Below are 12,458 nucleotides of genomic sequence, written 5' to 3'. Positions count from 1 at the left end.
GCTGAGTCAGACTCCATGCTTAGCACAAGGTCTACCTGGGATCTCTCCCTCTCCTTCTGCCTGCCCCCCCTCCCACTGTGTTTTTCTCTCTCTCTCTCTCTCTCAAATATATAAATCACAGGGCATCTGGGTCACGCAATCCATTGAGTGTCAGGCTTGGTTTTGGCTCAGGGCATGATCTCATGGTTGTGGGGAAAAAGCCCCATGTTGGGCTCCATGCTCAGCATAGAATCTGCTTGATATTCCCTCTCCCTCTGCCCCTCTCACTCACGTTCTCTCTAAAATAAATAAATCTTTTAAAATAAATAAAACTTTTTAAAAAAAGAACATAACTGGCCATTGTACCGGTCATAGGTTCCTGATCAATAAAATGAAAGAGATGGATTCAAATGATGCAATTATATCCTTGAAAGTATAAACAAAGAGTAAATGAAAAAAAAAACTTAACAGGCCCTTCACTTTTTCTCTAACTATAGAAACACCAGCTCTTACCATAATGTCTTCGATATAAGTAGTTATTTTCTTATAAGTTATTTTTTTTACAATGACTGGGTAATACTGAAAATAAGTATCACAATAAATGAAATTTCTGGGGATAAAAATCACTTTCTAAATTAGTTTATGAACAAACAGGTAAACACACAGAAATTCAGAAAGATTTACAATGACTGGTTAAGATGAGTTTAGAAGCTTCAAATTCTTCCCAAACTCTGAACTGAAGAACCCATCTGAAATACTTTGTGCTGCTAAACTGGGTCTTTTTGAAGCTTTATCTAAATTATTGCTCCCATGTTTAAAGACAGAAGAGCAGGGATCCCTGGGTGGCGCAGCGGTTTGGCGCCTGCCTTTGGCCCAGGGCGCGATCCTGGAGACCCGGGATCGAATCCCACATCAGGCTCCCGGCACATGGAGCCTGCTTCTCCCTCTGCCTGTGTCTCTGCCTCTCTCTTTCTCTCTGTATGACTATCATAAATAAATAAAAATTTAAAAAAAAAAAAAAAAAAAAGACAGAAGAGCAAGAGACCGAGATCATATTACTTTCTCCAAAGGTCATATAAGTGGGCTTTAAAAACGATATCCAGTAAGGGTTTAATTAACCAAAATATATAAAGAATTTATACAACTCAACACTAAAAACACAAATAAATCAATTAAAAATGGGCAGATCTGAATAGATCTTCTTTTCCAAAGAAGAGGTACAGATGGCCAACAGACACATGAAAAGATGCTCAACATTACTCATCATCAGGGAAATGCAAATCAAAACCACAATGAGATATCACCTCATACCAGTCAAAATGGCTAGTGTCAAAAGTAAAAAGAAATAAGTTTCGGAGAGAATGTGAAGAAAAGAGACCTCTCAATGTACTGTTGGTACAAATTAAATTGGCACAACTACTATGGAAAACAGAGGTTTGGGGGTTTGGGGTTTTTTTTTTTTTCTTTTTGAAACCAAAAAAATTAAAAATAAAAATGCCATATGATCCAGTAATTCCACTACTAGGTATTTATCCAAAGAAAATGAAAACACTAATTCTAAAAAATATATGCACCACTAGGTTTATTGCAGCCTTATTTTCAATAGCCAAGATATGGAAATAATCTAAGTGTCCAGAGACAGATGAATGGATATAGAAGTGGTATATAAATATATATAGATATATACGCACAATGGGATATTATTCAGCCATAAAAAGAATGAATGATATCTTGCCATTTCAACAAAATAGATGGAACTAGAGTATTTTGTTTTTTTGTTTTTTGTTTTGTTTTGTTTTTTGGAACTAGAGTATTTTGCTAAGTAATATCAGTCAGAGAAAGATAACACATGATGTCCCTTATGTGTGAAATCTGAAAGACAAAACAGGAAAGAAAAAAAAGACAGACTCATAACTACAGAGAATAATATGGTGCTAGGGAGAAGGGTTGAAGGGATGGGAGAAAGAGGTAAAGGAGATTAAGAGATACAAACTTCCAGTTACAAAATAAGTAAGTCATGGAAATTAAAACTATAGCATAGGAAATATAGTCAATAATATTATAATAATGTATGGTGACAGATGATACTTATCATGGTAAATACTGGTAATATATGGAATTGTCAAATCAATATGCTATACACCTGAAACTAATAAAGTACATATGTCAATCATACCTCAATTAAAAAAAGGGTGGGGAGAGACAGGTACAAACTTCCAGAAAAAAAAATGGTGTTCTAAATAATTAATCAAAGAAAATGTTAATTAAAACCACAATGAAAGGCAGCCCTGGTGGCACAGCTGTTTAGCACGCGGCGTGATCCTGGAGACTTGGGATCAAGTCCCACGTCGGGCTCCCTGCATGGGGCCTGCTCTCCCTCTGCCTGTGTCTCTGCCTCTCTCTCTCTCGCTCTGTATCTCTCATGAGTAAATAAAATAAAATCTTTTTTTAAAAAAAAATTTTAATAAAAATAAATAAAACCACAATGAAGTATTACACCCAAAAGAATGACTAAAACAAAACAAAAAAAATTTAAAAGCAAAACATTAATTTCCAAATATACAAAAATTAAGAGTTCTTACCAACACATCTTTACTTTATGAACAGTAAAGGGTGTATTCCAGAAAGAAGCAAAACAATTCCAGACAGTAGTGTAAAGGGATGGAAGATGAGGCCAAGGAGATAGGTAAGAGCCAAATTAGGAATATATAGCATGCCAAGCTAAGAAATCAGAGCTCCATAGCAATGTAGGGAGTTTTTAGGTGACAAAATGATTTGATCAAACCTGTTCATATCATTCTGCCTGGATGGTCCCTTCATTGTTTGCTACTTAAGATTCTTTTAAGACATAATTCAAGAATTATTTTTAATAATCATCACTCCATTATCACTATGATCTATCCCTCTTCCAAATTTCTACAGCACCTCTTGGAAGAAGACAGGGTGTTTAGAGTATAGGTCTCAATTGGCCAGCTAATCACAGCCTAGCCAACTGCAGTTGGCAAATTAACTCAAATACACTAATGTCTACTGTTTATAATATTATTTATAAACAGTCTGGGAGGTGGAGCTGTATGAAGTTAAAAAATAACAACATTAGACAGCAGATGAAGGAAATAGCTGGTGGAAGAGTAAATCCAAGTTCAATTTTGCCAATTTCTCTTTTGCTGATATGGTTTCAGAAAGAAATTAATCACATGAGAAGTACATAACATAGGTATAAGAGTAAAAAATGCTCAGGTCAACAAATTTAGTTTTCTGAAGGATTGTTAGAATGATGACAGTTTAAATTTCTTAAATGCAATCATTAAGTTTACATTAATGAGAAACCAAAACATTCACTTTTGTGAATACCTGGAAGGTTTCCATTGTAGTCCACATCTTCTATGCCACATCCCCATTTAACTAGAAGTTGCAAACAGCCAAGCCGCCCGTGAAAAGCTGCATAGTGCACAGGTTTCCATTCTCTCTTATCAGTCACACTAGGATCCTAGAGGTAACATTCACAAGAACTCAGTTTCTTTCCATTTGTAGGAGAAATACTAAGTCTAGCAGTTTAATTCTGCAATTGAAAATTGGAGGTGTTCTTAAAAATATAAAGCAAAAAATAAATGTAATAGAAAAATTTACTATAATCACTGATTTAAACATATGAACTAATAAGATACTAATGAAATTTTATTAAATAGTCTTTTATTTATTTTTTAAAGATTTATATATTTATTTATGATAGAGAGAGAGAGGCAGAGACACAGGAGGAGGGAGAAGCAGGCTCCATGCCAGGAGCCTGATGCAGGACTCGATCCTGGGACTCCAGGATCGCGCCCTGAGCCAAAGGCAGGCGCTGAACTGCTGAGCCACCCAGGGATCCCCTAAATAGTCTTTTTAAAAAGAACTTTACTAGATCCATAAAAATAGTTTTTCTTCAAAGATTTTATTTTTTTCAGAGAGAGACAGAACATAAGCATGAGCCGAGGCAGGGGCAGAAGGAGCAGCAGACTCCCTGCTGAGTGGAGAGCCTGACATAAGGCTCCATCCCAACCCTGGGATAATAACCTGAACGAAAGGCAGATGCTTAATCCACTAAACCATCAAGGCATCACTAAAAATAGTTTTTAAAAAGGAACTTGGGATGCCTTGGATGGCTCAGTGGTTGAGCATGTGCCTTCGGCTCAGGCTATAATCCCAGAGTTCCCTCAATCCCAGGATCGAGTCCCCTATCGGGCTCCCTGTATGGAGCCAGCTTCTCCCTCCGCCTATGTCTTTGCCTCTCTCTCTGTGTCTCTCATGAATAAATAATATATTTCTAAAAATAAATAAAAAATAAAAAGGAACTTAACTAGAGGTGCCTGGGTGGTACAGTTAGTTAAGTGCCCAACTCTTGGTTTCAGCTGGGGTCATGGTGTTGGGGTCATGGGATCCAGCTGAGTCAGACTCCATGCTTAGCACGAGGTCTACCTGGGATCTCTCCCTCTCCTTCTGCCTGCCCCCCCTCCCACTGTGTTTTTCTCTCTCTCTCTCTCTCTCAAATATATAAATCACAGGGCATCTGGGTCACGCAATCCATTGAGTGTCAGGCTTGGTTTTGGCTCAGGGCATGATCTCATGGTTGTGGGGAAAAAGCCCCATGTTGGGCTCCATGCTCAGCATAGAATCTGCTTGATATTCCCTCTCCCTCTGCCCCTCTCACTCACGTTCTCTCTAAAATAAATAAATCTTTTAAAATAAATAAAACTTTTTAAAAAAAGAACATAACTGGCCATTGTACCGGTCATAGGTTCCTGATCAATAAAATGAAAGAGATGGATTCAAATGATGCAATTATATCCTTGAAAGTATAAACAAAGAGTAAATGAAAAAAAAAACTTAACAGGCCCTTCACTTTTTCTCTAACTATAGAAACACCAGCTCTTACCATAATGTCTTCGATATAAGTAGTTATTTTCTTATAAGTTATTTTTTTTTACAATGACTGGGTAATACTGAAAATAAGTATCACAATAAATGAAATTTCTGGGGATAAAAATCACTTTCTAAATTAGTTTATGAACAAACAGGTAAACACACAGAAATTCAGAAAGATTTACAATGACTGGTTAAGATGAGTTTAGAAGCTTCAAATTCTTCCCAAACTCTGAACTGAAGAACCCATCTGAAATACTTTGTGCTGCTAAACTGGGTCTTTTTGAAGCTTTATCTAAATTATTGCTCCCATGTTTAAAGACAGAAGAGCAAGAGACAGAGATCATATTACTTCTCCAAAGTCATATAAGGGCTTTAAAAAGTCAGAAAGAAGTAACTAGGCTACCAAATGCTACTCCATTTATAGGATTACACATTCTCACATGTTAATAGGAATCTCTTACCACTCCACTTCGGAGCATTATTTGTAAAGTGAAAGAATGTCCATGTGTTGCAGCAAGGTGTAAAGGAGTGCATCCACGATCATCTTGAGCTGCCAAATTTGCCCCATTGATTATGAGTGCCTAAAAATAGAAAAATAGAAGTTTGCATAAATATATATGTTAAATCATAAGTGTGATATAATAGGCATTTTTATATAAGTAATAATGTAACATTATTATATAAGTTCTTACAGATGTGCCACAAAGTATGAGAAATTCTTAGTTAATCCTAAGAAAATGTTTGAGATCTTTTTTAACCATGCCTAGAAGGTATTTATAATACCTGATTTCACATTCTAATTAGAGCATATAATTTATAAGGCACACTTTTCAGAAAGATTAATAACCATTAAGTTAAATACTTCAATGCTAAGCTAATAAGCTGAAAAGTAAACTTCCACTATTTCAAGACTTTATTTATTTATTCATGAGAGATGCAGAGAGAGAGAGAGAGAGAGAGGCAGAGACACAGACAGAGGGAGAAGCAGGCTCCATGCAGGGAGTCTGACGTGGGACTCTGTCCCGGGTCTCCACAATCACACCCCGGGCTGAAGGCGGTGCTCAACCGCTGAGCCACCTGGGCTGCCCAACTTCCACTATTTCAAAAGGGGAATCTTTTATTAACTGGGTTTTTAATATACTTTGTAAAAGGATTTCATTATTAGAGTAACTAGTTCTAGCTCCAAATCAAATTTCTAACTGCATCTGAGGAAATTCCATCTCAAATTATAATTGGCCTAGTTTCTGTCTATGAATTATATCATATACACAGCACACCCCTCTATATAATATAATCAAGTAATCAAAAAATATATACCAAGTAATCTGTTTATAAGAATTATTAGTTAATATTTGTTAGTTTTACTCCCATAGACTTGCTTTTTTTAACTAACCTATATTTACCAGTAACTTAGCAAAAGACTCAATCATAATTCCTATCAAAAGTTTTAAGAATAGTTTCCATAATTAACTACTCAATAATCATCACAAACTATACTAAGTGTTTACTGTGTATTAAAAGTCACTATAAAGAATATGAAGACATTTCAATTTAGGGAATTAGGACACATGTAGAGACAAAGATAATCAGTTATACAAAGCAGTCTTTGATAAGCAACAACTACACAGTATAGTACCAAAAAAGAACCACAAAATCTCTGAGAATAAAAAGATAACTTTCAGGGAGACAAGGACAATGAGAGTGATGGGAATGGTTTGATCTAATGCTTAGAGGAAGAAAAGCATCATTTGACCCTGATGTCCCCTGAAATTACTATTGCATTTTCTTTTTCACTGCCCACTTCTCAAATTAATACCTCAATGCCTCAACTTCAAATCCACCTGCAAATGGGGTGCCATCCCTACCACTGCATGGAAATACAGCAAACCTCACCCTATAGTGAGCTGTCAAGTCCAGTGGCATTTCCTCAGTTTTATCCTGTAACTCTGACACTCAACCTAACACTTCTTCCTTCATCTGTACAGCCCAATGGACCTCTGACTTCCTCCTTTGAATTCTTTACTCATTTCTCTTCCTACGATCACTACTAGTAACATTCTTTAACATCCAATCCTCAATACTCTATTCTCTTCCCTATACTTTATTACTCCTGAAATCTTTGTCTTTAGCACCCTTTTCAACTGCCTGGACCTTCTGCGCCTGAATGACCTACAGGCGCCCTAAACATATGCCAAATTGAACTCAACATTTTTGCCCCCCTATCTCCTTGCCTTTCAGATTTCTCTATCTGGAAAAAAAAAAAAAACAGATTTCCCGATCTGTAGCGCTATCATTATCTGCCATTCTGCCTCAAAACTTTAAAATTTTCCCAATACTCTGTCCATGCCTGCTTTGCAAGATGTCTTCAATCATTTTCTTTCTTTCCCACTGCCACTCCCTAATTTTGCCCTCTGTGGGTAGTGATGACACCAAAAGTCTCTAGTCTTCTTGCCTCCAAACTGTCTCCTCATCCTAGGTAATTCCAGATACAGACCTTGTTTGAATAATTTCCTAAAATACTGTTTTCATTACTTCATTCTTCTGTTAATGTTCATGTGCTTGTGTATATATAAGTATGTATGTGTGTTCTATGTATAAGACTATATAAAAACTCTCTTTCTTCATAAATGAGTCTTTTTTCTACTTCTAAGACATTTTACATACCTGGCTATCCAAACTAAATTCGTAACAGTATACAACAAAACGTCTACAACTTAGTCAAACTCATATAATAGTTTATCCCTGAATACACGTAATCTTCAATTTGAGCACTTTATGTAGAATTATAGCACACAAGTTATCTAAATAAAATTTAGGTTCAAATCCTGGTTTTGTCACTTACTTAGGCAAGGTACTTAACTCTCTGAATCTGTTTATAAAAAGGGGAACTCATATGATTGTTGTATTAAATGAAGTAATGTTTGGGAAAATGTAATTCACACATTAAAAATGATAATCATTATTTTTCATCACTTCTTACCTTTCTAAAATCAACCTGTTCTTTTCAGCTAGTTGAAGTTTTATTGCCTCCATTAATGATGTCTCTATCTTCTTATCATTAGAATCTTAATCATAGACGATACTTTGTATTGTTTTATAATACACTGAGTAAAGAACCTGTCATTCCAAATAGAATCTTAGGCTTCTTATAGGCAGGAACTTAGACAATTATGTATTCCTCCAAATTCCAGTCTATTTCACTACATTGATTATACCTAGTCTAATAAGCTAGATCCTGCACATATTAATATTTAACTCTGGCCAGGAAATATATTAAATAAGAAATGTTAGGCATGAAAAGCTATTGAGATAATCTGGGCATGTCTATGACATCGCTTAAAACAACCCATTAGCCAACTATTTCAGAGATAAAAGGATCCCCAGTCCTACACCATTTGTTTAAGCTGTATCTGATATCAAATATCTGAGTCATGGAATTCAGTAAGTTCTTGTTTACGGATCAAATTACTAGAATAAAAGCAATAGCCCAACAAAACTAAGCTAAAGTAATTAAACGTATTGATTTTTTTTAAAGTAACCAAAGTTATCATTACCTGCATACAGGCATCCTGACCTCTGATTGCAGCTATGTGAGCTGCTGTCCAACCTCTCATGGTTACTTGTGTGGTATCAGCTCCATGCCAGAGAAGCCAGTGAAGACACTAAATTAAGAAAATAACATGTTAACAAGTGATAAGGCAGATTTTTTTTTAACATCTTTAGATCTTTGAAATTTAGTCTATCATCATGAAATACCACAGCCTGGGAAGCCCCACAAGTAAATGAAGGGGCTAGGTTTAAGAAAAACAAAAGCACAAGAACAATGAAATGGTAACCCCCACTTGGGTCTTATTTTTGGGTCAACAAAGGAAACAGTGGGAGCTGTGGCAAATTGGATATCAAATTCCTTGTCCATAAGGTGTAAATGCTACTTAATCGCAGCCAGTTGTTACTGTAAGTGCAATACTGATCCAAATCTTATATTTCACCAATACTCTGTAAGCCAAATAAAACACATCTGTGAGTCAAATTCACTCAATGGCTGCCAATTTGCAACCTCTGCCACAGATCTTTTTTTTTTTTTATTTTTCCCCAAACCTCTTTTTTTTTTTTTTTTTAAGATTTCATCTATTTATTCATGAGAGACAGAGAGAGAGAGACAGAGAGAGGCAGAGACACAGGCAGAGGGAGAAGCAGGCTCCATGCAGGGAGCCCGAAATGGGACTCGATCCCGGGTCTCCAGGATCACACCCTGGGCTGAAGGCGGCGCTAAACCACTGAGCCACCCGGGCTGCCCTGCCACAGATCTTTAAATGGGCCCAGATTCTCCTGTATCAAAGCAAACATTGTTATTCTGATGATACTCTCTAAAAAAAAATTTAAGTGGCTAAAAAAAAATGGGGGGGAGAGAGTCAAATGCATCTTCATTTAATATCTTTTTTTACTTATAGTCTCAATAGAATACAGTACTAGAGGTCTGTGCCACATATGGTGTTACAGTCTTTATATGTTCAGGTTTGGAGAGTTTATCTTCAAGAATTTTCTTCTTAAAGAATTGATTGTACGTTTGGGATATACTATCACATCAGTCATAGCCATATCATTTGTTGAAAGGCTTACCATTTAGGTATCATTGGCCTGTCACAGAGATAAATGGCAAATAAAATATAAAGATAAAAAAAGCCCAACATCACTACTAATCAGAGTAAGTCATCCATTTATCAGCAAATATTTATGGAGAGACTACTACATGCTAACACTGTTCAGTTACAAGAGAATAAAACCACTGCAAACATTCATATAACAAGTTCTTTATTTCTTGGGCAGCCCGGGTAGCTCAGCGGTTTAGCACCGCCTTCAGCCCAGCGCATGATCCTGGAGACCTGGGATCGAGTCTCACATCGGGCTCCCTGCATGGAGCCTGCTTCTCCCTCTGCCTGTGTCTCTGCCTCTCTCTCTCTCTCTCTCTCTCTGTCTCTCTCTGTGTCTCTCATGAATAGATAAAATTTTAAAAAAAAAACAAAACAAGTTCTTTATTTCTCTTGAGTAATAAATATGTGTATGTAAGATTACTGGAACATAGATAAGTGTATGGTCAACTTTAAAGAAACTGCCATTCTGTTTTCCAAAGTGGCTATACCATTTTACACTTCCACTAGCGTGATATAAGAGCTGCAGTTGCTCCATATTCTTGCCAATACTTGGTAGTATCGTATTTTGTTTTTGTTTTGCCATTCTAATAGGTATGTAGTGGCATCTGATTGTGTTTTAATTTGCATTTCCTTAATGGCTAATGATGTGGAACATCTTATCAAGTGTTCAATTGCCATCCATATGTCCTCCTGAAGTGTCAAAGTCATGTCCCCATTTAATTGGGGTTTTGTTTTATTACTACTCAACTATGAGAGTTCCATATAAAGAAATGATTTGCAAAGATTTTTCTCTTATGTTTTCTCCTAGAAGTTTCAGAAGGTTAAATTTTAACTTGTTTATGATCTGTTTTGAGTATATTTTTACAGAAGGTGCCAAATATATCATTTTCTCACACTATTCCACTGTGCCATTACCATTTAATGAAAACATTATCTGTTCTCCATTGGATTTCATTGGCATCTTTGTCAAAAATCAACTGATCAATCAGTAAGACTTCAGAAATGGCTAAGTGAAGAACCTGGCAAATCCTCCCCAAGGAACAGTAATAAAACTAGACAAAGCAGGGGGCACAGTCAGTTAAGCTCAGTCAGTTAAGCATCTGACTTCAGCTCAGGTCATACATGATCTCAGGGTCCTGGGATCTAGCCCTGAGTCAGGCTCTGCCCCCCAGCAAGGATTCTCCTTGTTTCTCTCCTTCTGCTCCTTCCCCCACTCACATGTACTCATTCTCTCTCTCTCTCAAATAAATAAAATCTTCAAAAAAAAAAAAAAAAACTTGACAAAGATGTCAAAAACAACCATTTAAAGACTCTGGGAATTCATCAGAGGTAAATAACAAAATAAAAAGCATTTACTCAAGAAAATGTTCTGAATCTCAGTAAGAACAGGAGGAGTCTAAGCAAAAAGCCTGAGACTATAAATTATTCCTACCCTGAGCTACACGTGCAGAAGTTTTACCCAGCTGACCAGCTCCACTGCCTTGCTGGAGGGACTGAAAATTCCATGCCCAGGGACATAGTTAAAAACAATTCCAAATCTCAGGGGCCAAAAACCTGGTAAAGCCAACATCAAAGCTTGTCTGAAGTCACAATACTGGTGATGGCAAACAGCAAAACTAAAGACCACCCAGAGAATTAAAGAAATATCCAAGAAATGAGACATCAAGTAGGCCTTACTAAGATTCCACTTATCCTTTGTAATCTACAAGACCATGTACATGTACAAAGCTGCTTATATTCAGGAAAGATTGAAGAGGCTAGACATCCCTGGCTAAACATAAAACCTTGCAAACACTAAAAAAAGGAAGGAAGGAAGGAAGGAAGGAAGGAAGGAAGGAAGGAAGGAAGGAAGGAAGGAAGGAGAAAAAGAAAAAGAAAAAGAAAAAGAAAAAGAAAAAGAAAAAGAAAAAGAAAAAGAAAAAAAGTCAAGGTGACTTGTAAATTACTTGGACTTGGAAAACATTCCCCAAACCACATAGACTCAACAAAAGATGGAATCCTTACTGTCTCAAGGCACTTAAGCACAACCTCTGATCAATGACCCAAAAGTGACTCTTAGGAAGCCAGACTTAAAAATACTAACAAGGAAAAAAAAAAAAAAAAAAAATACTAACAAGGGGATCCCCAGGTGGCTCAGCAGTTTGGCGCCTGCCTTCGGCCCAGGGCATGATCCTGGAGTCCCGAGATAGAGTCCCACATCAGGTTCCCTGCATGGAGCCTGCTTCCCCCTCTGCCTGTGTCTCTACCTCTGTGTGTATGTGTGTATGTGTGTGTGTGTATGTGTGTCAGGAATAAATAAAATCTTAAAAAAAAAATACTAACAGGAATTTTTAAAAACTAAAACAAACAAAAAACTGAGTAGTGGGATCCCTGGGTGGCGCAGCGGTTTGGCGCCTGCCTTTGGCCCAGGGCGCGATCCTGGAGACCCGGGATCGAATCCCATGTCGGGCTCCCGGTGCATGGAGCCTGCTTCTCCCTCTGCCTATGTCTCTGCCTCTCTCTCTCTCTTTCTCTCTCTCTCTGTGTGTGACTATCATAAATAAATAAATAATTGAAAAAAAAAAAAAAACTGAGTAGTGACTACATATTGTGCAGGAACAGACCTCACACAATTAGTCCAAGCAAACCAACAAGAAAACACATAGCAAATCAACAAGAAAATACATAGCAACAAGCACATCTGGTAGGGATGGGGTGAATAGGATCAGACTTCAAAGCTGCTACAATACATAATCTAAACTGTACAGTTTTCAAAATGTCCAGGCAAACTAAAAAACTATGAGATTATAATTATTCAAAGAATATGTGACCCATACACAGAGGGGGAAAAAAAAACAATCAATAGACACTGTCTGGAGGGCCCAGATGTTGGATGTAGCATGACTTCAGAGCAGGTATTATAAACAGCTTCGGAGAACTAAA

General features: G+C 36.9%; 1 protein-coding gene across 1 annotated transcript in view; it reads right to left on the bottom strand.

The window, feature by feature from the left end:
* Positions 1 to 12,458, bottom strand: part of ANKRD42 (ankyrin repeat domain 42) — a gene marked incomplete at its 5' end in the record, with an annotated part of 69,923 nt that overhangs the window by 48,952 nt on the left and 8,513 nt on the right. Inside the window, 3 exons of the mRNA XM_041729913.1 lie at positions 3,334 to 3,469; positions 5,346 to 5,465; positions 8,439 to 8,546. Of these exons, the coding sequence (XP_041585847.1) occupies positions 3,334 to 3,469; positions 5,346 to 5,465; positions 8,439 to 8,546 (364 nt within the window). The remainder of the gene's footprint in view (positions 1 to 3,333; positions 3,470 to 5,345; positions 5,466 to 8,438; positions 8,547 to 12,458) is intronic.

This window comes from Vulpes lagopus, chromosome 15 (assembly GCF_018345385.1).
Source record: "Vulpes lagopus strain Blue_001 chromosome 15, ASM1834538v1, whole genome shotgun sequence".
In the NCBI taxonomy this organism is placed as follows: Eukaryota; Metazoa; Chordata; class Mammalia; order Carnivora; family Canidae; genus Vulpes; species Vulpes lagopus.
The sequence above is the reverse complement of the archived record's forward strand: the minus strand, read 5'-3'. Positions and strand labels throughout refer to the sequence as shown.